General features: G+C 39.8%; 1 protein-coding gene across 3 annotated transcripts; it reads left to right on the top strand.

Moving 5' to 3' along the window:
* Window positions 1-720: 720 nt before the first annotated feature.
* On the top strand, window positions 721-27,013 carry etv4 (ETS variant transcription factor 4). Of its 3 annotated transcripts, none has more exons than XM_016461757.1 (12): window positions 721-798; window positions 1,394-1,484; window positions 1,707-1,754; window positions 6,469-6,522; window positions 15,707-15,836; window positions 16,846-17,046; window positions 17,278-17,558; window positions 20,361-20,429; window positions 21,012-21,059; window positions 24,953-25,125; window positions 26,030-26,131; window positions 26,565-27,013. In XM_016461757.1, the coding sequence occupies exons 1-12, from the start codon at window positions 754-756 to the stop codon at window positions 26,790-26,792; spliced, it is 1,470 nt and encodes a 489-aa protein (XP_016317243.1). In that variant the 5' UTR covers window positions 721-753; the 3' UTR covers window positions 26,793-27,013. The 3 variants fall into 3 exon arrangements, with proteins under 3 accessions (XP_016317243.1, XP_016317242.1, XP_016317244.1); XM_016461756.1 differs by having other exon boundaries at window positions 17,272-17,558; XM_016461758.1 differs by lacking the exon at window positions 721-798 and adding an exon at window positions 923-998 and having other exon boundaries at window positions 17,272-17,558.
* Window positions 27,014-27,708: the final 695 nt, after the last annotated feature.

Raw genomic sequence — 27,708 nt, 5'->3', positions numbered from 1 at the left:
GCGAACATCCGACAGCAAGAAAAGCAAGTTAAAGTTAGCAGTATGATTTAAGGAAAGCGATTGTTTTTTTTCTTCTGGCCACACATCTACCGTATATGCCAAACATATACATTCCCAACTGAAATTTTGGATACAAAATAATTTTTTTTGTCAAACAATCAAAAGTTTTATTGCTACCTGAAATATAAATATAAATATATGGCTATACAATTTACAATCTGCAGTGATCCTGCAGGGAAACTAGAGTTAGAAATGACAAATTATTATAATAAGCTAAATTTATTAAAACAAATACGTTTTTACACTGTAGGCTATATCATCACTGAAACCTAAACAATATAAAACAATACACTTTTAATTTCGATCACTTTAGGCCAATGATGAAGAATATAACTCCTTCACTATACTAGCATAATCTGATAGCGGACGTGGCATATACACAAATTAGTTGTCAGATTCTACGTATAAAATGTCTTCATCCCACAAAATCCTTTGCAAACTCTTTAGACAATAGCGTCTTGCCTCAAATGAAGCAAAGAACAGGTCTCGAGCTGTGCAGTCTGTGATTTAGCGGAAACCAGAGTGTGTGTTTATACGCACGCTGGTGGGTTTTTTTTGTGAATGGAGCTCATTACGTATGCAGCCTTCTCGCGCTCCATTCACAAACTGCTGCTGCTGCCTCTGTCCGTCTTCCTTCCCCTCTCAGTCTGCGTGGATCTCATTAAAACACAGCCTAAATGACTGGATTATAAAATGGATGCATATCTGGACCAGCAAGTGCCTTATACTTTAGCTAATGTGAGTATGACTTTATTCACTTCAAAGCTTCGTTGGGCTTCATGCGGGGATGTTGTGCTGCTTCTCTGTCGTCGTTGCATGTGATTTGTTTTAAGCAAGCGCTGCTGCGTTGAAAACTCTTTTCAGTTTGGGCTGAAACCAAGTAAAACTGTCGCAAAAAGTCTACTAAATATTCGTTTTCTCCATGTTGCGCTCGAAAGGTAAAGTGTAATCCTTTCAGCAAACGCTTTTCTCAAATCTGAATTCTTACAAAATTCAGATTTTGTAAGAATTCAAAACTTCCCTTTTCAGGATGCTTGAATTGTCAGTATTTGCTATTGTAAGAGGCAATGCAGTGAATTCAGTTTTAATGCTGAATGGGCATAATCTCACACTATATATGGCAAAAAGTATTTAGTCTTGACAGTATCCTGTATTTTTTTCTACCTTGTCATAGTGCATTGTAACAATTATCACTTTTAATATTTCTTTTAATATTGTTTAGGTTATTTATAGTGAGTTTTAAGATAAATATCGATCTTTGTGGTTCTTAAGTTACACTCTAATTCTTTGAGTATGTATTTTTTACTTGCATAATGCAGTTTCTGTTTTGTAGAGGTCGCAAGGAAATGGGCCCCTAAATAGATTGGTGATGGCGACAAAAAGGAAATACATGGACACCGAATTACCCCCTCAGGAATCCGAAGGTAAAGTAGCAAGCAAGTTTAAAAATTTCATATTGTTTTATCTTCACTGTATATTGTCAGGTCGGTATCTTTGAAAAGGCAGGTTTTAAAAGCTATTTACCAAAATCTGACTGTATGTCAGAACAATTTTTCTAGTAAACATAGGAACAAAAAAGGAAATAAATCTTTGAAGCTCGTATGGAAGAATAGATCAGTGTGATAATGATTTATGTTCCTTTTCAGATCTCTTTCAGGATTTACGCCAACTTCAGGAGACATGGCTCACCGAAGGTATGTGCCTTTTCTAAGCATGTATTGTGTGTCTATATTGCAATAAATATGTCCCTCTAGTGGCAGTGAGCAAGGAAATGTCAGAGGATTACATGCTATAGCAAGTTCACGCTGCTTGGTGAGATTTACAAAACAAAACAATAGAAAGATTTAGACTGAGGTGGCTTTTTTGCTTAATAAGGCAAGACAGCTGTTAGAAATAATTCATGTTTTCATTTTAGAAATTTAATAGGCGTGATAGTCCAATACAGTATTTCAGGCCTGAATTTAAGATGATTCTTTTACTGTACATCAGGGCAATCATTGTGTCAACGTATATGTGTTGCTTTTGTACAAAAATGCCTTGATTGCACAACGCTGCTTGTTACATTTTATTTGGAAAGTCCTGACAAAGGCTCTTAAAGCCTTTACACCAAGGCAAAGCAAACAAACAGCATCAAAGCTGGACAGTCAGGAGGCAAATAGTTGAAATGAACCCTGCCAGAAACAATTTACTGTGTACATGTCAGAGTGTGGAGAACACAAAGGCTGCTCTCAATGAGACCGGGTGGCTGGAACCCCGCTGTTTTGAATTAATTATACATCTGTCCCATTGCAAACCCTTATGTGTATTTTAAGCTAAAAAAGCTAAGGTGATATAAATGCGATTTTAAAAATGAAATGATAAACAGTGACTTTGTCCAATTTTAGCTTATATTAGAAAGAATGTTAATGCATAATTTTATTTTATGCTTTATCAGAGATTAAATCAGTCTGGTTGTAATTGCATGCAGTTAAGATGACATATGGCAAATATGAGATGCGTTATCTTCAGATAACACCTAAGAGTCTTAAATTCAATGAATAAATTAGGGAAGTAACACAATATTATAAACATAACTTAAAGGATTTTTTTATTTAAATATTAAAGACATTTAAAGGAATCCCTCAATGTTGTTAATGGGATATTTTAAGGATTTTAAAGTGCATGGTCAAAACAAGAGCTCTCAATAAATTGCATCATCCTCAGAGCAGAACTATCAGCTATTATTATGTAGCATCAAACTGTGAACTTCACACATCAGTCAGGAGACAGGGAAGGCAATGACCATACACCAGAAACAATAGAGAACCATACCTGACTCCACGACAAGTACACAGGTGGAGTAGTGCAGACACTTTAGCTATGAAGTTTGAACAGTGATTTTATTGTTTTGAGAGAACAAATAAAGCAAGAAATAACTTTATTGCTCACACACACTTGCTCTTTAAAACCAGCCTCAGTTTTCCAGGCCGTGAACTTTTCGGAGGCAATGGCTTATAATCAGGCGGTTATGATGATGAGTAATTCACCATATTGTTAAAACAGACACTGCTGCAGGGATATTTCACTTTAAAGGCTAAGATAAAACATAGAAGGAGGCCAAAAGTTGTTAATAGAAAAGCTTGTCCAGTCATGTGAGTATTCTTTACATTTCAAGACAGACCTCCTGGCTCCTCCCAGGATCTGCCGAACTAAAAAAAAAAAAAAGTCATTCAGGTTCCCTCAAAGAAAAAGGAAACATGTCTCCATGCTTGCACAGACAAACTTTGGTCTTGTGCTGACTTGCATTTCAAAGCCCTTGACAAGATGTTCCTGGAAGCTCACTGACTTGAAACACACACACACACACACACACACACACACACACACACACACACACACACAGACAGAGACAGACAGACTCCCACAGACATTCACAGACACACGGTCTGATGTGACTATGTATACACACACATGCTAACTCGACTGAGAGAGATCGAGTTGGCTTCAATCAGCCCTGGAAACTCTAAAAAGCTTGAGGGACTCACATTAAACTGATATATATTTTTTTATCTGTCTAAAAATCGCATGCACTCCTTTTCAAAAAAGTTGAAACAAGTCTGAATGATTTATTTATCTGGTGGGCCAAATATTGGCTTCAGCTTTGACTCATAAAAACAGCCTTACTAATCTTCCTTGGGGCAGAAAAGAAAACACTTAAATGAATCTAATATAATTACAGTATAGCAACAGGATAAGAGCAGGATCTATGAAATTAATGTAATTTCTTTGAACATGCTCAAAGGGGCATCAGTACGGTTTCCGTCACACAGGAAGTGCCAGATTATTGTTAAAGAGATGGATTTAATTCTCCCAATGTTCTGGTTTCTGTGTTTATGGACTGCTGGCTAAAAAAGGAGAGAGAATATGCCCAAGAAAAAAAGAAGTATGTTACCAGTGTCACTGTCATACACCAGCCTGCATGACTAAGAGCTATTGCATGTCAGGAATAAAAAAGAACAGTGGATAAAGGGGAAGAACCCAAGTTTCTTTTGCTTGTGCCTTTTATTGAGCCATAAAAAATCTAAAGTTTTTAGTTTTAATCCATTATTATTATTATTATTTTAGCTAAAGGACACCACTTTACATAACATTTGCATTAAATCCAGGCTTTAAGGGCCAATATTTTATGGTGCTTTGAGATGTTGGTGTGGAATAAATCTGAGATCTTACTTAGTCCAGAAAATAAGAATTAGAAGAAGAAAAGGCAATATAACTATGGCAGGAAATTCAAAGTCGCTGTCATCAATTTGAATATCTTAGCTGCTTTATTCAAGGACAACTCAATGTGGCTACTTTTATTTATTATTTTATTCATCAGCATAATAACAATGACTTATCAAGGCTTTTTGTCCAACTGTATTGAGTGGCAGTCCTTGGAATCATATTCCATTATTGAACCAGTCTGCAAATGTACAAATCCACAAAAAGTAAAGTCAGCAAATCCACATATTATTATTAATACCCTTTATGGGACATTATTGATTGTTACTGTACATTATTATGCAATCGGTATGTAAGACATATCCATTGCTAGTGTTTGTGTAGATTTCACCGAGCATGACCTTTAAAGAAAAACAGAATCTATCCACATTTAATTTGGCCATAAACACCTAAGAAATGACTGTACGTAATGTCAGAAACATTTATCTTACAATCGTACGCATGCCAATAGTTCGATATAAAAAAAAAGATCAAAGCTATCTTTTCTCTGTCTGAGGCTCATTAAACTGCACTCTTCTTCTACTTTCCCTTAGTTATTTTCTCTATTCTTTCTCTTGCTCCCTTTCTCTTCTCAAACACTTATTGCATGACCTTAAAAGCCAGCGTTCAAAGACTTCAATGCAGGTGATGAATTCCAGAACACTTCCCCAAGCAGAGCTGACCAACATTGTCTGAGAATGTCCTCCAGATTTTTTTTTCTATGTGCGCAGGAAGAGACATTTAGTATTAATGCTACGCTGCTACATTTGCTCGCTTCTGAATCATTTCTTATTCTGTTGAAACATGCTTACGATGGATAAGCGAGGTAATTGGCTACATCAGCTCGAAAGACTGTAAATCCATCAGCAGGATCCAGCTAGAGTGTTGGTGATGGGTAGGGGGAGGACATCACTTCTTGTGGACTGACATTGATCACCCCTTATTATGTTTAAATAAGGCCTGTATATGATACAGATGTGTGGAGGTGCCGGATGTGCATGTGCCCCCCTCAGATTTTGAGTGAATTTTCTATGCAACATTTTTATCGTTTATAATTAGGTTGCAGGATTTACATAACGATGTGGCAGAAATCACCTATTTACATCCAAATTTGGTCACTCCAATATGCCCTTGAACATGTCAGATCCAGCACTGGTGCTCTTTTAAAAAAATAAAAAAATAAAAATAAATAAATACATAAATAATCAATCAATTAAAATAAGTAATAAAAATAAAGAATAAAAAAGAAATCTGTAATATTAATATGAGTAAAGCTGACACAAAGTCAAACATACAAGCAAAAAAATAAGCAAAAATACAAAAAGAAGGAGAGAGCAAATTTTGATTCAAGAGTAATAATAGCCCATCTACTGTTCATCTGATGGAATTCAGCAGTAATCAAGATATCTGCACACACACACTCAGTAGTGATATTGATCTGCTGCCCGTGGAAAAGTGCTGGCACATGGAAAAGTGGAGGTGAAGGTCACGGGCTGTCCAGAGGCAGTAACTCAGGTTTCACTGGGATGATGAAGAGAGACACAGGCTAAGCTAATGGACAGCCCATCCCTTCGTCAAATCACAGTGTCCATTTAGACTGTGTGCTCAAGAAAAATGACTTGGTTTGAAAACATATTTTGATTCTGATTTCTGAGTCAGCAGGGGCAGAAAGAAGGAAACACAGGAAAACTTAAATCCAAAAATGTATTTTAACCCTCATGGTGTTTTGGGGTCAGAGAGAGACTCCATAAATAAATACTAATAAATAAAGTATCAGGTTATATTTACTATTTAAGGGACTCCAGACAAATGTAAATGTCCTTTAATGTTTTTCTTTATTTCAGACATATTTGCTATATTATACTAAATTATAGTTATATATAAATTCATTATATTGTTAAATTCTTTTTACTTTAAGGTTTTTGTTTTAATTCATTTTAATTTTCCGCAAATTGACCCCAAACAGAAACAGCGCTTCTAGAATCTAGTCATATTTCTGAAAATTGCTTTTCTGCTTTGTGATAAAACTTTAATAATATCTGCCTGGTTAGAGGAACTTCATAAAATAATAATTTGTTTACTCATAGTTTTTATACATGCGTCATATATGTGAATATATTAGTACGTGTTTTTAGAATGCTTATTTTAACATTTTGGTGGTCTCTGCAGCTCAAGTTCCCGACAGCGATGAGCAGTTTGTTCCTGACTTCCACTCGGAGAACTGTAAGTACATCATTCCTTTTGATTTACATCTTATGCATGAACATTAATGAACATGAAACCTGAGAGGGTGAGAAAGATGACAAAAAACAAAAAGATAAAGAAGAGGAAGTAGGTTTGTCCGCCAATTATTTGTCCAAAAAGTGACTGATTGACAAACCGCTGGAGACTGAGGCGTGGAGATTTTCAGACAAACAGTCCTGTTCTCAGGCTGTGCGTAACAGAAACGTACGATACATGACCTACTACACTTACACTGACGTATTTGGATGTTAATACTAAAGAGCACCTTCCATTTGCATTTGCCTGAAAGACTCAATTGAGCAGCTAAGGAAGCCGGTAAAAGATCATTCAGCAGTCAAGCACAAAGATTTCCTTTTTGTGTCTGACAGAGGTGTAAATGGGAAAGCAAATTCCTGTACCGCACAACGCAAAAGCCGCCTTTTCAACTGCTTTCCTCGTTTTGTTGTGTCTCCTGTCAATGGCGTGCCGGGCTTTGTGGCGCGCACTCTGTAAACAGTTCCTCTTGAACCTTTTGTTACAGCCATTCACAACATATTGGGTTGGGCCTTTACCACATTGGCGAGTATGTTATGGTGACAATTTTTTCAAGGGTTGCATAGTTCACGGAATGAGTCATAGATCTTGTTTTTTTCAGTAACACGAACCGGGCCGTGGCTTGCTAAAAGACGGAGTGTAGTAAACTCCTGTGTGCAAACAGCGCTATTCTAGATCTGACCTCTAGTGACAGATGCTCCCCGTAACATATTGTTCTTGTCTGTTGTGCAACAATGAGGGGGAGGAAGTGGAGGTGAACTCTGGGGCAGGAAAGGGTCATGTCTACTTAACCCCATCAGGACATAACCAATCACCAGTGCTCTTTGCATTTGACAGCCTTTCCTAATACTCACAGAGGAGATGGGAGTTCAGGCTGACAGGCCTGTCACATTAGTTAAGTGGAGCAAAGCTTTGACTGACAGCAACACCCGCCCTTTCATTTAGACATAATGGAGTAATAACTCACGAATTGAGGTCGTCATTGAGAAAAAGCCTCGAGTTGACAGGGCGGCTATAAACATAAACATATTCTCCCATGTTTGTGGTCCTTATGGTGTGGGTCAGTTTATGCCACCAGCTAAGATCCAAACACAGCCTCCTCTCTATTGGTTCAAACTCACTAAGATTATCATGACATTCAGGTGAGTCAGATGTTTTGCTAAATTGTGCCAGCATGTTACGTTTCATAACTGTCTCTTGGCCTTTTGTCTGTAAACACATGAGGGAAAACAAGATACATGGAGTCAAGTGTTTGGTTGTTGTGTCAGTCAAGTTGTTTCCCGTCTGGGCACGACCGTGAGTCTAAGACTCCGGGATGGAGCGGAATGCCAGATTAAAGAAATGGGGGAGGTGCTGAACATGCTGTTGTGCAACACCTGCACATCTGGCAAATCTATCCCCATCCCTCTAGTTTTTCCACATTGAGAGTCTCCATTTGGTGTAATTCTGTGACCTGTTTGTCATTATTAGCGATGGAACTCAGCAATTTGGTCTCCTTGGTACATAAACTGTCATTCAGAACTTGGGATATAAATGTGAAGATGACTAGTTTGGCTAGTTAGGGAATCATTAACATGATTTAAAATGACTCCTCTAGACTTTAAACTAGACAGTGCTGTAGAAAATGAGTAGCCAAAGGTAATGAATCAGAACAAGAGATCACAAAGCAAACACAAAACTTCCCATAAATTGTAAGAAATTAAAACTGTACATTTATTATTGGTTAAACAGTAATTGTGAACATCAAAAATGAAACGCTGTTGTTTTTTAAAAATCTCTTTACAGTATTGATTAGTACAAGGAGATTTAGTCTTGTTTGTAATGGCACTCAAAGAACAGGATTCTTTCTCCCATTCATGAAAATGCCCAAGAGCAGAACTGACTCCACCCTCATGGTTCCTTTTTCTGAATGGAGGTTTCAACCCCACCCCGTTTCCCCTCCAACTGTACTAAAATGTGATAATTTAGGCTGCCTTTTCTCTCCTGTTCTCTCTGTCTCAATGCTGAGTGTTCCAAGATGTGAGTTAATCCTGCAAATGCTGTGTTGTGAGAGCCATTGTTTGGTTTTGTGCCTTGTTGTAATTATATAGGAAGTTGTGGCTATAAATCCAGTTCCAGAAAAGAGAAGTCTACAGGAAATAAAAAGAGCAGGAGAGATAAAAACACAAGAGATGTTCAAAGGGATTTTGGAATTTACTGTCTCAAGTCTGTTTGCACTTCTGTTAGCTCTCTCGACGAGTCTGATATATCACTGGATCGTGCTGTTGTGTTCACCCCCTCGCCCCTCCTCAAACAAAATATGCAGATCTACAGCTCTCAACTTTCCAAAATACAGCTGCTATGCAACAAAGTCTGCAAAAACATCCTCAAGAGTGCCAAAAATGTACAGAGACTAGTCATTCTACCCCGTAGAGGGGGCCAGGCTTTCCTCTTTCACTAACTTTTTGCAGTGGAACAAGCCACACGCGTACACACACACCGACACACGCACACATTTAAGCCCCACATTTTTTATGAATGGGCTGGTTGTGAGGGACTGGCTGAGGCAGCACATTAAGAGAAAACGGAATCTCCATTCATGATTTGGACTGACTGAGAGCTGCGCTCAGCACAGCCTTTACAGAGATGTTTTACTCTACCTCTTCACCATTTTTTTTCTTCAACCTCTTTCTCTTTTTTTGCTGTTTTGCTCTTTCTTTGTCTCTCTTTCTTGCTTTTTCTTTCACTTTTTTGCTCTTTCTTTTTCTTTCTCTTTTGTTTTTTACTTTTTCGTCTTCTCTTTCAGTTCTTAGCTCTCTTTTGCTTGCTCTTTCTTTCTAGCAAATTACAATGTACAAGTATGAAGTTTCAATTAAGTTTTTTTTTTACAACATTTATCTCAGTTCATGTTAATTTTTAAATATAGAACTGTTCAAAAGTTTGGAGTCAGTAAGATTAAAAAAAAAAAGATTTTACTTTTATTCAGCAAGGATGCATTAAATTGATAAAAAGTTCACTGTAAAGACATCTTTTTTTTTTTTTTTTTTTACAAAAGATTTCTATTTTTTAAATGAATATTGTTCTTTTGGACTATCTATTCATAAAGAATCATTAAAAAAACATACCACAGTTTCCAAAAAAAAGAAAAAAAAAGCACTAAGCAGCACAACTGTTTTTAACTGTGATAATAATAAGAATGTTTTTTATAAGATTAATAAATTCTATAAAAGTATTCTTTTTTTTTTTTTTTAGTTCATAACTATTGTGGTAAGTAATGTTAACATATACAGTCTTGTTGGAAAGTTTTACCTTTGTTTCTTCTGAAAGTTTGAAGTCTAAACCTTTATAAGAGGAACATTTGTCGAAACCGGCAGTTGCAAAGGTTTAGGATGTTTAGGTGAATACATGCCGGACTGTAAGTGCCAGTAAACAGCAGCTCAGACTCTTATGTAAAACATGAATTTGGAAGTTTGTGCTCTGGTATGCTGTTGGAAGAAGTTAGAACATCCTCTTTAGAGGCTGAGGTATGGCCGCTGAGGCATTGAATGGACAGCAGTGTGTATTTTACTGCATCGGTGAGGACAGAAGCAGCGGGGCAAACACTCTAAACCTACCCAGGAAATTGCCTTTTCTCCCTCCTCTCAAAGAGGGACCCTTTTCCTCCCTTCTCCTGCTGATAGAAAAGAAACTGAGGTGGGGGCTAATGATAACATAGAACATATGTAACATAACATACACATGTCCACACACATCAGAGACTTCCAGCGCACTGCGATAGACAGTGTTTGGAGACACAGAGTCTCTTCCAGCTAAATAGTGCAAGTCATCGCTGGTCTAAATCACTTAGCTCAGTCCATTGTTTCAGCATAATCTCACGTCAGTTCTGCTGAAATGCAACGGGCCACGTCTCGTATTGAAAAAGCAATGATGGATCTATTGATCCAGGGTGATCTCAGGAGTAGATCAGGCAGCATATGAAAAAAGCTTGAGTGTTTCTCTATCTCTCTCTGTATAATTAAGATATCAGCCCAGGGTGAGACAAGTCTCGGTAGAAATTTATTTCTTACTGGCTTGACAGAAATTCAATGAGCAGGTGTTATCTCCCATCTCTCTCTGCATTCTCTACAGTAGAGTTCATTATATAATTTCTGCAATGAGCAGAGAAATCAATATATGCATTAAACATTAAGAGTGGACTGCGATATATTGAGGGCTGACGGATGTGAGGTTGAGAGTTTGATTACTCTTTCCACATGAACGCTCGCATAAAACACTATCATGTTGCGATGGATGACATCATTGTATTGCGTTTACAAATGATGGTCATCCACCTTTCGCATTTTCACTTTCGTATAGTTTTTCCAAAGTTAAACTTTTGGTAATGGTAAAATAGCTTAATGATTCATTTTTAAAAGACGGATGGTGCATTTCTTTTATTGGCAAAGAGCGTCATGCGGTTGCATCAGAAAAAATAATCCACTCATAAATGGGAACTGATACCGTGTGGTTAACAGAAACTGGCCATATGTCATTCAGACCTAGTCCCAATTACAACATGACATTTAGTACACAAAAACACTAAACACATTAAGCATCCAAATGTGTTTTCAAACAAAAGACGTGTTGAGAGCGCAAAATTTAGCTTAGATACACGAGACTCTGTCTGATCGTCTCTACTTATCTTGTTATTCAAGTTTGCCAACAATTTTTGAGCTACCAATAGCTGTCTGAAACTCAAAGGGGAAGTCACTGACACTCAGAAGTGACAGTCAAACCCAAGCGAGCAGAGAACCATTTTTATGGAAAACCCCTGGCCATTCACCATCTGAGAGAGGCCAGAACTTCCTTTTTTGTTTGCGTTCTCTCGCTTGCTCTCTCTTTCATTCTGATCGTGTTGACATGGACACCACATGTCCGCCATGTGTTGCTGAACTGTGCTGAGATAACAGCATTGTTTCAGCAAAACCTCTGGCTGAAAGAACAGTCCTTTCTATCATCCACATCCCTCCTCGGACTTTCTACTGATCATTTCAATGATGATGGATTTACAAAAGCTCCTCAAATCAGGAAAGAAAACCTTCTTAGCTTATTTTCTACTTAAACAAAAAATCCACAAAAAGCCATGAAAGAAACGGCTCAAAAACAACTATCTTTGTTATGCTCACCAAGCCATTATACCAAATGTTTGGGATCAGTAATACTTTCATTCAGCAAGGACACATTAAACTTAAATTAAAGTTTCAATAGTGTCAGTAAAAAGACATTTATAATGTTACAAAGGTTTTCCATTTCAAATAAATGCTGTTCTTTTAAACTCTGTTCATAAAAATCCTGAAAAAGGTCACACTTTCCACAAGGATATTAAGCAGCACAACTGTTAGTTAAAAATGTTACTTGATTTTAAGTAAGCATATTAAAATGATTTCTAAGGGGTCATGTGAAACAAGTCTAGAGTAATACTGCACTTTTGCCATCACAGGAATTAATTACATTTTGAAATGTATTAAAATAAAAAGTTATTTTAATTGTAAAAATATTTCACAGTATTATTGTTTTTCTGTATTTTCCAATCAAATCAATGCAGCCATGGTGAGCATTTAAGATTTTGAAAAACATTTTTAAAAATCTGTATGATTAATTTCAGTGTTTTAATTTGAATTACACAAAATAGTATAAAATATTAACCATACAAGTAATTATCAGCTTATCCAATGCTATCGTATGACCAATTCGTACGTATTTTACGAGGTGGCTAATTTGTACAAATTCGTATGACCTCACTCGTACGATTTTGTACGATTTGTCTACACCCCAGTGACGGGTAGGTTTAGGGGCGGGGTTAGGTGTAGGTCATTCGTACAAATTCATCCGAATTGTGCAACTCGTAAAATACGTACGATTTAGCAAAAATCTTATGAATTTGTACAAGTGACATCGTAAGAATTTGTATGAATTAGCCACCTCGTAAAATATGTACGAATTGCCATGAGATCAGGCTGGCTTATCAGTATCAGCTGGAATTGTTGCTGTAATGTCTACAATAAGTGTTGTTTAACTAGAAATTTTTGACATTTCCAATTGGTTTTTATTATAAGAGTGACTTTCTGTTTTGGAATCCTGTCACTTTTATTTCAATTAAACACCTGATGTACATCCTATGACAGGCTGTACTTAAAAAGAAACAAGCTTTGAGAGCCGTGTTAATTGGGCTGCCCAAAATCAATACTGCCATTCCAACCTTTAAGCCATTCAGACATAATTGGCATCCTTGTTGTTCTTATTGATTTGTCACTGTTGGTCTCAAATGGCCAGTGGGACGCCAGGTGGCATCTCTTCACTCACTCTCAAGCAGACTGTTGTCATAATCGAAAATCAGATTTTATCACAACATCAGCACAAATATCAAACACTCCCATCACACCAGACTAACACAATACAATAATCCTTTGTTCAGTGTTTTTATCAAACAGTCTTTGCATAAAGACTTGTTCTGTTCAGGATTTGTGTTTTATCTGACGACAGGCCGCAGCAGGCACGTTCCTCTGGTAGGATATGATAGGTTTATAGTCTTGAGATATTATTACTCACACTTTGGTACACTGTCCCTGCTGAGTTGATACGGTGGGCCTCAACTGTAATTGTCATAAAATGAACATTTCCAGGATGTGAGCCTGACATGAATATACAATACTGTCCAGATGATCAGTGGAGTTAAGGTTTAACTAAAAACAAAGCTGTCCTGCCTTAACAGTGACTGAAATCTGGCTCACAGTTTCAACAATGGTACTTTTATTCAAACTAAATTGATTAGTGATTACTTGTACTTTAACACACTTTCTTAGGACGATCCCCCAGAGCTCTCGGCTAAGGCCACCATACCTCCATATGTCACAGCTGGTGGATCTTTTTTTTGTTTAGGGCAGGGGGTATCGGGGTCCTGAGATTTGTTTGTGGTGGGAGTTGACTGAATGGCCCTCCATAATGATCCCCTACTTCCTAAAGCACTCAACCATGACCATCACCTTTCACCCCTTATCCTCTCCACTGAATCCTGCTATTTACATATGTAAAGTCCAGCTCCCACCTCTAGCCCAGCCTGTCTCTAAAAGCTCATCCTGAATGGAGACACTCTTGTCATTTAGGTACAATGCTCCTGGTTTTTCACACTTAGATGTAGCTTGAAGGGAGGTGTTAATGGTAAATGCACTTAATGCAATTTAAATCTATAGTATATTTTGGCAGGTTTATAGCCTTACCTGGCAGATTACGATCACTAGAGGTGTCAAACTCATTTTAGGTCAAAGACCGGCCTTTTTTTTTTTTTTGCAGGTTTAAATGTCTGGAATAAACTTTATGCTGCCTTCATAACCTACATAATGGGATAAAACAAAAGAGAGCACACAGAATGTATTCATTTAATTATTTTTTGTAACAAAAAAGGCCTGCTGATAGCTGTAAATTATACAGGTGTAAGTTCATATACGTGCATCACATAAAACCAAATGTTTACATTTAAAAAGCACATACGTGGTCCAAACTCTCTTACATCTCTTACACCCTTTTTTTTTACCCTTCCTCTGATCTACACTCTTTGAAGATAACAATAAAGTAGGCGTGGAGTCCTTCCAGTGAAATCTAAATTAAATTTTAAAAACATTATGTATTCCTCTTTGGTATTACATTACACATTTAGGATCACAACCCCTATCCCCCCCTTTTTTACAAGAAACAAAACCAAAGAAATATGAGTTTCTTTAGAGAACAGTGATGTAACTTTCACACGAATCGTAAAGAGAGAAAGCAGAAACTGAGAGCTTTGGGCGAATTGTACTAAATAAAGTACAAGATCTTCCCTTATTGTCACATCACTGTTTACTCGAGTGCCATCAGTCTGTAAACTCAAGGAGATTTAACGACACACGGATGTGTCTTGATAATGTTACACGTTCCTGAAGTGACCTCCTGAAGTCCTCGTTTGGTCCTCCATCCCATTTTAGAGTATTTAGAGTGAAATGATTCATTGCTTTAATAGAGTGGTTTTAGTGGTTCTATATTCGTAATGAATTTGTAAAAGGACTTGCAACCTTATTGATCAAATGAGCAGTCCATTATTAAAGCATAGCATTGATTTGAGACTTGAAATGTCAAATCTATAAATTTTATGCAGACTCATTATAGAGAAGAATGTTTAAGAATCACTCGTTCTTTTCATATTTCAACTCTTTCTCTTTCGATTTGAGTATTGCCTTTGAGAGGGCAGGACTTATGCTGCAGTGTTACAGTATTGGAAGGCCTTTCCCCCATTTTTTTCTTGCTTTTGTGAATGAAATATGCAATTACCTGGGCTTGGGTTTCAGCAGTGCCTGTTCTGTCAGGTCTGCGCCCACGACAATCAACACATAAACAGCCATAAACACAGAGCTGCTGCTCAGCTGGAAGAGCACAGCTGCTGCTGTTTACCCTGAGCGGCCCAGAAAAACATCCTGTACCGCGTCGTCTTTGAGCCCGGCTGCTCCCCTCCAATAATAAACAGCACTGTGGTTCAGACCCAGACCCCACGCATGCTGGGCGGCTCCTCTGCTACTCCTCAGCTAAATGCCAAAATCTTTAAAAGCTGGGCTGGAGAAACTGGAGAAAAAATCTTATGTAAATGACCAGCTGCTGATGTGTTTATAAAAGGCTTACTCATTTAACCACAGCCATTGAATGTTTTTAACAGGTCTGTGCTTTAAAAGGGTTGAAGAAAAAAATCTGGAAATTAGAATTATGAATCTAATGCACATTAATAATTAATCTAAAATGGTTAAGTCCACGTTTCAATATTTATTAATGGAAGTAACTTTTTTATGCTAGTGGATGTTTATGTATATAATTGTTTATGATTTAGTTTGAAGCTGAGTCCAGGGCACAGTAAGTTTTACCGTGTCAACTGTGGTTGAGTTAAAAGATCACGTTTGCATGATCTACTGCCCTCACTAAAGCTAAAGGACAAACCAAGTTCATTAAAGTATTTGGAATACATGTGTATCTCTTTACTCTTGTTTGTATACTCTTGTTGTATTTTTAGTGCAGACAAAAGGCCTGTCATTTCTCAAACAGGAATTAGCTGAAATGTGGTTCATTAATAAACCTGTTTCTCTGTGTACCGCAGCAGTGGCATTCCACAGCCCGCCTGTGAAGATTAAGAAAGAGCCTCAGAGTCCCGGCTCAGACCCCAGCCAGTCTTGCAGTCACAAGCAGAGCTTCAGCTACCCCAATGGAGAGCAGTGCCTTTACGCCAGGTCAGTCAAAAGGCAGATGCTGTTCCTTGATGCCTCTCGCCAGATGAACATACTTTCATGGTGTGAGCAGGTTTACTACGTTCACCTTTAGCCCTGTGGACACAGAAATTAGATTCTTATAACACACATTTCACACTATAATGCAGGGTTCTTCAAATCCGGCCCTGGGAGGTCACTGCCCTGCAGAGTTTTGGCCTGATTTTGTTCGAAATGACGTTACACTGATTCATTCTTCAATTTCACTTGAAGTATATCATGGCCACAATCAAGGACACCTGAGCAAGCTAATCAAGGTCTTCAGAGTAACTAGAAAATTAGTAGTAGGTGATTTTGATCTTGAGCTAAATTTTGCAGGGCAGTGGCTATAATAAGTGCCATGATGCCTTAATCTTACATATCACAGAAGTGTTTTTATGTCTCTAGAAGTCATTTTGAAAACATCTCAAATGATGCAATGGGTTTAATTGTATGCCATGGTGGAAACAACATTTTAAACAATTTTTAAAATAAATAGGCAGACTTGTCTTGCTAAGGCTGATTTCACATTTTATTTAATTAAATATAGCTAAAATATATTTTCATATATAATAAGAGATGAAAACACATTTGAGGGTCAGAATTTGTGTAAAAAATATTATAAGAAAAGTTTTTCCACTCTTTGTTTAGATTAATATAGAAATAGTTTTTCCACTCTTTTAGATTTTTACAAATGTTTCAGTTGTAAAAAAATATTAATATAATAATTAATGTTATATTTTTATTATGCATTCTCATATTTTAAGAATGCATGTCTGGGTCAAATGTAAAACAAAAGTCTATACATATACTTTTCTGGTTTTAATGTGACCATTTAAAACGGAGAAAAAAAAAATCATAATAATATTTTAACAAAAATCTACTCCTGAGACATAAAAGTGTTTATAATCGAAGAGACATCCATACAAGATTTCATGCATATATAACAGGAAAGAAATGCATTGTTGACTTTGAAAGTGTGTGTGCCCTGTAGTGCCTACGAGCAGAAGAGAGCAGCCGTGGCAGCAACAGCAGGAGGATCTAAGAGCTCTTGTCCAGGAACACCCATGTCTCCTATGCAGCATTACTCCCCAAAACCAACAGTGGGAACTCGGCCGGAGTCAGGGTACATGAATACACCCTCAGCCAGCCAATCCCATGCCTGCCACATCCACAGTTACCCCATGAACCCCAGGTAACAATAATGACAAAGAATGTGTGTGTGTAAACTTTCAAGTAGAGATGCATGATATATTGGTACGGGTATCGGTCGAAAAACTAAAATCAGTCATTTTAAATACAAGCGAATCCATATGGATATTTAATTGTGCATGCTATAGCATACAGATAAAGCATACTTGCATTGCAACAGCATTTTTAGGAGCCTATCTGTTAATCAAGGTCTCATTTTCCCTCCCAGTTCCAGGTTCCCTTCCGGCTCTGTAGAGATGTGCCCACCATTCGCTTCCCAAGGCCAGGCCCTGCAGCGCATGCATCCTGCCCATGCCTCTGGGGGCGGAGGTGGTGGTTATCATCGGCAACACTCTGACCCCTGCTTGCCTTATCCTCCTCAGCAGAACTTCAAGCAGGAGTACATGGACCCTCTGTACGACCGAGCGGCCCACATGGCCGGGCCACAGCATCAGAGGTTTCCTCCTGCCCATATGATGGTCAAACAGGAACCCACTGACTACAGTTACGAACCTGGTACGTGAGTCAAAAGACTAATGACACAAAGTGAATTGATTTGCTTTGAAGTGGTGTCTCATCTCCTCTCTTTTCCTGAAAAATCAAACCACATTAGGCCACTAATGTAAACAGTAAATTTCACGACAAAACCAGAGTCTTTTTTCGAAGAGATTCTATTTGTTCCTCTTCGCTTCCACATCCACTGACACTTTACAAAGGTCTCAACAGTGTTTTCTGTACTTCTGCCCGCTCCTGCTCCTTCGCCCCTCCCTTTTCTGCCTGTGTTCTTTGAGAAGGAGGAGGCATAGGAATTTCATTGAGAAAATGGAGGGCACTGGAAAGACTAGAATCCCCAGCGGAGTGCTCGCGGGTGTAGGGTTGCAGCAGCGGCTTCCTTTCTCTGCAGGCAGATTAACTCATAATGGAAAAATGAGCGTAGCCTCAGTAACCCGAGCCTATGCGCTGGCTTGGTCGAGTGGGTGGGAGGTGGGCGGGGGGGTTGTGTTGTAGCCGGGGGGCTCGGGCCATATACTCACAACACAGACGAACTCACCTCCTCCCACTCGGCTTTTGCGACTGACACAGGGTCGAAACACAACACCCTGCGCAGGTCCAACTTATCAGTGCTCTGTGAAAGACTACAAACAACAGTGATCTAACAAACATTGCACATAGATTAGCTGAAAAACAAAGTTACCATTTCACCCGATTCTTTTAAATGGAAAAAAAGGAAACATGACCTTTTCAGGGTACTTACGTTCCCTTCTACTGCATGTCCAGTGTTGTTATTGTTAACTAAAACTATTAAAATTATTAATGAACATTTCCATAATTGAAATAAAGCACATACACATAAATATTATATTAGGACTTAAATAGTCATACAAATTAGAAATGTTGCCTTAGTAATGAACTAAAATAAAATAAGTTGAAGTACTAAAATTACTAGAACTAAGATAAAAAGAAAACTAATAAAAATGACAAAAGCACTTAAATGACCAAAACTTAAATTAAAATGAAAACTGAAAAGATAAAAATAAAATAAAACTAAAACAACACTGTTATAAAACTGATGCTGCTTAGCTCAGATTCATACGTGCAGAAATGTGGCAACTTCGGATGAGATAGTCTGGAACAAAAGGATGTGTGAGGATAGAGTGCCCTATCTGAGGTGGAGTACAGCATGTTATCAGTAGATTCATCCCTGCCCAGGCCGGTGGCTGCCGCTCTGTTACAGAACAAAAACAGAGAGAAATACAAGCTAACACCAATAAGAAACCGTACCGACACTTTTGTACAACATGCGGTAGGGCTGCATGATTAAATCAAAATAAAACTGATAACAACAAATGGCATAGTTTGATTATTAAATCACAAAGCCTGTGGTTTAAGTAAATAAATACATGTGCGGTTTGTTTCAGAGTGTTTCAGAGTGCACTGTGTTTATTTACACGTGAGCAGTTCATGATCCTGTGTTTTCAGCATCCTAGAGCGACTCGCAGTTAATGAAAAAAAAAATCTGCGTGTGCTGTGAGTTTGGGTCATATTCAAATGTTTTTGTACAATATTACATTAGTAATAATTCTTATTATGTTTAATCTTAATAATAATACACTTTCAGTTATCATCATCATCGTCATCATCATTATATCTATAAAAACAATTACATATTTCCCCAATCGTGCAGCCCTACCATGCAGTTTATGTTTCATAAGGGATCCTGTGACTGGTTCAGTTGAAAATGGAACTGAAAAAGTTCCAGTCCAACAGCTCTGTCAACAGTTTCATTAATGAGCTCTATGTATGAGAAAAGTGCTCTAGTCCCTCAGAGCTCTTCCTCCCCTGTGACCTCTTATCATGGCCTCTGCCACTGCATTCTCCAGCCATGAATCATGACTCCACCTCAAACTAACCATTTCTCATTTATACAGTATAGGAGTGAGAGGGAGAGAGAGCTGTTATAAAGCTGATTCTGGCTTCCTGCAGTTCTGTGTGACTGTTTAAGATCCACTGCTCTTTACTGCCTAAAAATAAAACTGCAGACAGGTGATATTATGACAAATGACTTTATGACAAATGGACCTTTTGTCCTTGCAGCACTCAGTGGCAGAGGTTATCAAATCTGCAGATGCACCAGCCTCACACCCTATAGAAATAGTGCCTAAAGAGGACCAACAATGATTAGCTCTGTTCTCAAACCTAGTGAGCTGCCTTGCTGCTTACTACCTACATAGGCAGCATATCCTAACCACAACGTAACCTCATAAGGAAATAATTATGAATAGGCGGCAACACACAAAAAATAGCGCTTCAAACAGGAGAGCAACGTGAAATTTGCTATAGTGCTAATGGTGCGATACACTAATTCAGGGTTTCACAAACGGGTGTTTGTTAGTAAACTACACAGGGTTCATGAGGTGATGAAAAGTTAATTGATTAACTTGAATTTAAAATTAAAATAAATAAATAGGACTTACGTATATAAAAAAAGGTATTTTTATCTGTACTTTTCAGGATCAAATTGCTTATGTGAAAATCAACATTTGTTTCATCTTGTCTGCCACCTTGGATTTATTTTTCACTTTAGACTGTGTGTGAAGAATATATGCAATGCTGCCTCCCCGCTAGAAGGGAGCAAAACTGAAATGCTAACATTTAGCTTTTGCTCCAGACAGCTAAAATGCTTCCTATGTAGGAAACTCACTATGGGTTTTGGAACAAAGCAGTTGACTTTTCACCAACAGGAAGCATAAATAATGATTATCAGATCATTTGCACGCATCCATCACTGAGGGTCATTCGTTTGTGTTTTCTCTACAGATGTGCCTGGTTGCCCCTCCATGTATCATCACAACGAGGGCTACCCCAACCCACAGCACAACAGTGAAGGTAAGGACATGGTTTGTCCATCTAGAACATGCAGCTCTTGTATAGTTCTAGAATGTGCATTTCACACACTCACAGCACGTCAGGATTGGCCAGTACTGTGCGGTCACTGGCTAACCAGGCCAGAGGGTCTGTGTTTCTGTTGGCATGGACATTTGTTTCTCCCTTGCCTAAAGAATTCCAGGGTAAATATTACTACTGGAAAAGACGGGTATTTTTCCTGGAGTGAAGAAAAATAATCCTTCTCTCCGTTTGCTGCATTTTCCGCACCATTTTGGGTATTTTCAGTTGTTAGCTGATCTCTGTAATGAGCCATTAGATACAGAAAATTTAGTTCCTTGCTTCATAAGTGTACATAACCGAATAATAATAACCATCAAGAATCCTTGTTTCCCATAATAAGAATTCATAAATATCAATGGAAAAACAGTTACGGTATTCATACATCTCAATTTGAAAAGTCAAACAGGAAAATACTTGTTATTATTAATGACTACCATTAATACATTAGCACAGTATAACTCAAGTGGATTGTCTTGGTATCCACTTTAAACTTCTAATAATTCCCTTGTCCTGTCTTACTAGGTTACATGTTTGAAAATGATTCACGCGTTGTTCCTGAGAAATTTGAAGGTAAGTTTCACTTGTCCAGATAGGACAGGTATTAATTTCAAATACAAATAGTCTGTTCAAGTGCCAAGCTCACACAATGAAATGAAGTGCTACAACATACAAAAATGAGAAACAAAATGAATACAGTGGGGCCCAAAAGTCTGAGACCATTACTGAAAATGTGTTCATTTTGTTTTTACAAAATGTACATTTGTTTTTATCAAATTGTTACCAACATAACAATCAGAATGGAAAGCTGAATTGAAAAATGAATATAAATCTAGTTCCCTTTCGATACTACACTCGTACTGCGTCTTGCTAGACGCATATGTGGTATATATAAGCGGACGCTCGCCACAGGATTCTCAGATTTATTCTCCTTCAGCGATGACTCTACGCTCATCGCTGATCCTGAAAGCCTGCTCGCCATTGACACGCCTCACAGCTGGACAGCTCCCTGCTCGGCTGACCGGCTCTCTTCGCGCCTTAGCATCGCAGCAGTTCCGGTCCTGTTCCCCTGCCGCCATCCGGCGAAACTGAAAGAGCTTATTTCTAGCAGGTAAGCCCTAAAAGGGCAAATTCTAGCGACGGTGTTGCAAATGTCGCGCTGTGAGTGTGGCTCATGCAGTGAATCTTGCACGATGCAGAAGGGCAGTGAGTGCCGTCACCTGTCTGGGCAGCCCCCATGCAGAGACTGCTCGCTCACTGAGACGGAATGCTCTTGTTAAAAGCATGAGTCTTGCCCTTCTCCACTCACGGACCGCCTTCACTGAGGGCAGCCCCGCTCTCCCGTTTCTCCTCTCTCAGCGAGCCTCGGAGAGGGAAACAGCGGAGTCAGGGAATAAGCAACCGGGTTGACTGATCTCATGCCGGCAATGTGCCCGCGTGCTCTCTTTCTCCATTGCACTCGGATCTGCCGCAGAAGGGCAGTAAGCTGCGCGCTTACTGAGACAGAATGCTCATTCAGAGCATGAGTCTCGCTCTTCTCCACTCACGGACACGCCTGGGCCACGCCCACGCTGAGGTTGCGCTGCTGAGACAGACCGCTCTTACAACGAGAGTTCATGTCTCGCTTTGCTTTGCTCGCGGCTCGCTTTCTTCAATGAAGACGGCCCCGCCCCTCCCCTCATCCGCTACGATCGGATTTGAGAGAATGCATGCAGCATTTTTGATCTGCCGGAGTGTTTACACATAAAGATCATCAAAACTCCTCTTCTAATGAGTGGTTTGATCTTTTTAGGTGGATTAAAAGAGAATGCTGTCACTAATGATTATTATCACTGACAGCTTCAAATTGAACACGTCTGGGCCACGCCCACGCTGAGGCTGCGCGCACCGAGGTTATTCACTGCAATTCGCTCGAATACCCCGCGATTCAGCTGCGTGGAAAGAAGCTTCAGCTTAAGCTTCAGCTTAGAGCAAAGACACACACGTCCTGCGCTCAGAGGTGATGAATTTGCAGGCGATAGGAGCCGTAGAAACTGTTCCCCCAGCTCAGAGCGAGTCAGACTGCGACAGCCACTACTTCCTCGTCCCCAAAAAGGATGGTTGCCTCCGGCCCATCCTCGATCTCAGACACCTGAATCACGCCCTCATGAAAAGGTCGTTCAGGATGACTATGCTGAAACAGATCCTTGCGCGAATACACTCAGGAGACTGGTTCTTTTCGCTAGACGCATACTGGCCCCCCGCACTTTTACGAAGTGCATGGACGCTGCTCTCTCCCCTCTGAGACAGGTGGGAATCCGCATTCTCAATTACCTTGCCGACTCGCATACTGGCCCCCCGCACTTTTACGAAGTGCATGGGCGCTGCTCTCTCCCCTCTGAGACAGGTGGGAATCCGCATTCTCAATTACCTTGACGACTGGCTCGTTCTGGCCCAGTCAGAGGCAGAATTAATATCACACAAGACCCTCCTCCTCAGCCACCTGGAGTGCCTGGGACTCAGGGTCAATTTTGTCAAGAGCCCGTTGTTCCCCAGCCAGCGAATATCATTCCTAGGAACAATTTTCGACCTCTGTAACAGCCCTGGCCCCCTGGATGAACTCCCGCTGGATGGAACAGGGCGTGGCCATGGGATGGTTTGCAGGACAGTTGTCACAACAGACGCCTCCAACTCAGGTTGGGGGGCACTGTGCGAGGGCATACCGACTTTCGGCCACTGGTCGAAGATGGAAAAAGGCTTCCACATCAACTGCCTGGAAATGCTAGCAGTATGTCGAGCCTGTCAGTTCTTCCTGCCAGTCCTAAAGGGGCACCATGTGCTACTCCGATCGGACAACATGTCTGTGGTGTCCTACATAAATTGCCAGGGAGGCCTCTCCTCGAAGCGCCTCTTCACTCTGGTAGAGCGCTTCTTAGAATGGGCTCAACCCAACCTGCGCTCGCTGAGAGCAGCGCATATACCGGGCAAATTGAACCAAGGAGCGGATATGCTATCAAGGAGCAATGTCCCCTCAGGAGAGTGGACGCTCCATCCGCAGACGGTTCAGAGGATCTGAGAGATCTTCGGCAAGGCCGATGTGGACCTCTTCGCCTCAAGAAGACAACTCTCACTGCCCATTTTATTTCTCAAAGACCAGGGACGCGTTGGCCCACGATTGGCCCAATCTCCTTCTTTATGCTTTTCCGCCGATCGCTCTGATCCCACAGGTAATTAGGCGAGTATGGGAACAAAAACACAAGGATCTCCTGGTGGCCCCCCTTTGGATGAACCAGCTGTGCTTCCGATTTGACAGAGGTGTTGTCATTTCTGCAAGAGCTGCTGGATAAATGACGTTCCCCATCCACGCTCAAATTCTATGTGGTGGCTATAGCAGCCTCTCATGCACCTATTGAGGGCCAATCGTTGGGCAGAAACAGCGCAGTCATCCGCTTCCTAAGGGGTTTTCCGCTTGAAGTGACATGCGCTGCGTAAACAGATCTGGCAGAGAGCCCTTGGCCGTATCACGCTCAAGCTCTCTGACATTAGTTCACCTGTTAGCTCTCGACCCCTGGGTGTTGAAGTTACAGGAGTACTCTGGAACGATTAACCAGGCCGGGTGTGACCTCAGGAAGCTCAGCCCATCTTAGCCTTGGGTTGTTGTTAACTTCTCTATGGGCATTGGTTGCTTATGGAAGTTTGATACTTTTAGTCATTCCACTACATTAGCACGGCGTGATTGTACTGTGTTCTCATATGCGTCTAGCAAGACGCAGTGCGAGTGTAGTATCGAAAGGGAACGTACTCGGTTACTAACGTAACCTCGGTTCCCTGAGATACGGGAACGAGTACTGCGTTGCTAGCCGTGCTATGTAGCTGCACGACTCAGTCGTCGCTTCAGTCGACGTAACCTGAGAATCCTGTGGTGAACGCCTGCTTATATAGCCAGATGCCCCGTCCATTCTGGCGGGCTTTGGCAGGCTTGATACAGGATTGGACTTCATCACCATAGGCTCGTGCAGCTCCGCTGCCTAGCCATTGGTTCGTTTTTAATACACTTCACGAACCAATGGCCGTGCAGTTTCACTGCGTGAATGAAAAAAGGCTTCAGTTCAGGAGAAAAAGGCTTTTTCCCTATATGTACTCGTTCCCGTATCTCAAGGAACCGAGGTTATGTTAGTAACAGAGTACGTTTTTTCTTAGTATTTGGCTTGCCTATCCTACACTAAATGAACTCCACAAGTTTGTGTAAAACCTGATTATTACATTCTCGAGCATGATTAAAAAATTATTTTTCAACATTTTTGATTTTTTAAGTCCTAAAATTCTAGATTTTGAATCTCAAATTTTCAGTGTGGTCTCCCCCCTCTATGATTATTTGCGATTTCAAATCAAGTCCTTATGTGTCTGTCTTAGCTTGAATAAAAGGTTTTGAGATATGATTGCTATCTATAGGTGAATTAATGGACGATCTCTTTTCCTGAGCTCAGGTGAGGTGAAGCAGGAAGGGGGCGGTGTGTTTCGTGAGGGTGCCCCCTATCAGCGCCGTGGCTCACTGCAGCTCTGGCAGTTTTTGGTGGCCCTCCTCGACGACCCCGGCAATGCGCACTTCATCGCATGGACCGGCCGTGGCATGGAGTTCAAACTCATCGAGCCAGAGGAGGTAAAAATTGGGCTTTTAAGAGTTTTCAGAAGGAAAAATAGGTTTTATATCCAGAAAACATTAATAGCAATTGATCATTCAAAGAACTAAAATTACAATATGATTATTGGGAGGTTCAGATGAATTCGATGCAGTGTTTATTCAGCCTTCACAAACTATAGAGAGAATAAACAATGGGTTTCAGAGATTTGCTTGCAATCAGCTCACAGTTCCCTAGGGTTTAAGAACTCATCCACACGATGCCAGTTTTCCATTAGCTGCCATGCATTATTTACCCTACTTAACAGCATAGTGAAATAAAATGGAGAATGGCTCCATTACCAAATATTACAGCCTTCCATTTTGCCGGAGTCTAAGCACACTGCAGCGGTTGAGACAAGAGCGTTAACCTCCTATTGTCTGTGGTCAGTAGATGGCTAAATGGCATGACTCAGCAAACTATCATGCAGAGATGCATCCATCAGTTCTGCTCAACTGTACGCATGAATCATTCATTACAGCCAAAGTTTTACTATCGCAATTAAAGCGTACAGCTCTGTCGAAGACCAAACAATCTGTTCCTTAAATGTCAGCAGACCCATAAGTTTACTGGCCCAAGATGGAACAACATGTTTTTTTCTCAAGGGCCCTCAAGTCGATCCTTAAAGTTTAGGCTAAATAAGTATTTCCTCTAGGTTTGACAACTAGCAGTTTGAGCTCTGCGCCGTGTGGTGTTTTGGTCAGCGTTTAGTGGTAATTTGGTTGTATAAAAGGGAACTACATTATTTTGCGGGGACTCGCCCTTCCTTTTCAAAGTTCAGTTGTTGTACAGTCACAAAGGGCCTCTTGTGTTCAAATTAAATCACTGCAATACAGTCATTTCTTGCTTTTATGGTTTGTATTATGACTTATTTTGACACTCTAGGTGGCAAGACTCTGGGGGATGCAGAAGAACCGTCCAGCCATGAATTACGACAAACTGAGTCGTTCTTTGCGCTACTATTATGAGAAGGGAATTATGCAAAAGGTATTTCATCACTTATTTTATTGTCTCCTCTGCTATTTTTTTTCTTCACTTCAACCCTAACGTCCGATTGAGATTGACATTACTCTATATTTGGGGTCCCAGAGACTCCAAATATAGACTCCAGAACAATTTGTCTAAAATTAATAATAATACCGTAATAATAACGAATAGCCTATTTCCAAAATGTCAATTTTATCTAAGTAATGTTGTTTCTGTCTGGTTTCAGTTTGACACCAGCAAAAACACGTAGTACAAAATACATTTCAAATACAATAATACAAAATTAAATTAAATCCAGGTGTGTACTACTAAAGTATGTAAGTGTTAAGCATGGTTTTTGATATCTTAAAAAAGAGTTTGGGGACCCAAACAGAACATGAGGGTTATAATTTTTGATTATGAAATAATCAATATTTAACTTTTTTTTTTTCAGGTGGCGGGTGAGCGTTATGTTTACAAATTCGTGTGTGAGCCGGAGGCTCTGATATCCTTGGCTTTTCCCGACAATCAGCGGCCAAGTCTGAAGGCAGAATTTGAACGCTATGTCAACGAGGAAGACACGGTGCCGCTGTCTCACCTTGATGAGGGGGCGTCTTATCCTCCCGAACTAGCTGCCACCAATATGGGCCCTCAGTCCTACTCCAAAGCCTACATGTACTAATACCACCAACATTTTCCCATGTTCCCCATCCCAGTTTACTCCCTGCTGCACCTATTGCACATGCCCACCCTATCCACTTGTATATAAGGCTATGTTTTTTTTTTTTGATTAAATTAATCTCATTAGGGACTCTGCATTCCTCTCACTTCTGAGGCCTATCTAATCTAAACACAGTACTGTGGTTCAAGAGATTGCTTAATAAAGACCCAATATTACTACTATACCATGTGAACAGTCTGTTTCTTATGTTTGCAACAAACGCAAAATGCACTAACAGGTGGTGTTTACCTGTAACTCATTGATGTAGTTTTTTTTTGGGATGTGCCTTTTTTGTTTCGTTTTATGCCTTTATTTAGATAGGACAGTATAGGTCGACAGGAAGCGACGTGGGTGAGAGAGACTGCAGAACATGAGATTCAGAGAGCGAGATAGGATCCAAAATTCCAGATCCAACTTCTCCCACTTTACATATCCCTAAACCTACCCGTCTCCACCCCCTGGACGTGGATGTAACCTACTAACCTTGCCCCCTGGATCTTGTGTACTGCAGTGAGGGGCTACTGGGCCCACGAGGCCATTGGTGCTGACAACTGATGCAGTTTACTAGAGAAACCTATTAATTAATGAATAGCACAGTTCTAAATCTATAAACATTCTTTTTGCACAAACTGACCTAAACTCAAACACAATTTTGTAATGTAAAGTAACCTCCTGTATAAATCTTAAGTTCATAACATTTCTTTAGGCAGATTGTTATATTTACCACACATTCAAGTGGCGGTGGAATGACCTATGAACAGTAAGACTTATTCAATTAATATTTAAAAGATCTGTATGCAATGTTATCCGTTCTAGAACTTTACTGAGATAGAGGCCTTTTACACAGAACGCGTTTTTTTTTTTTTTTTTTTAACAT

The sequence above is a fragment of the Sinocyclocheilus anshuiensis genome, unplaced genomic scaffold (assembly GCF_001515605.1).
Source record: "Sinocyclocheilus anshuiensis isolate Anshui unplaced genomic scaffold, SAMN03320099.WGS_v1.1 scaffold252, whole genome shotgun sequence".
In the NCBI taxonomy this organism is placed as follows: domain Eukaryota; kingdom Metazoa; phylum Chordata; class Actinopteri; order Cypriniformes; family Cyprinidae; genus Sinocyclocheilus; species Sinocyclocheilus anshuiensis.
Note: the sequence above shows the minus strand (reverse complement) of the source record. Positions and strands in the feature narration are given on the sequence as shown.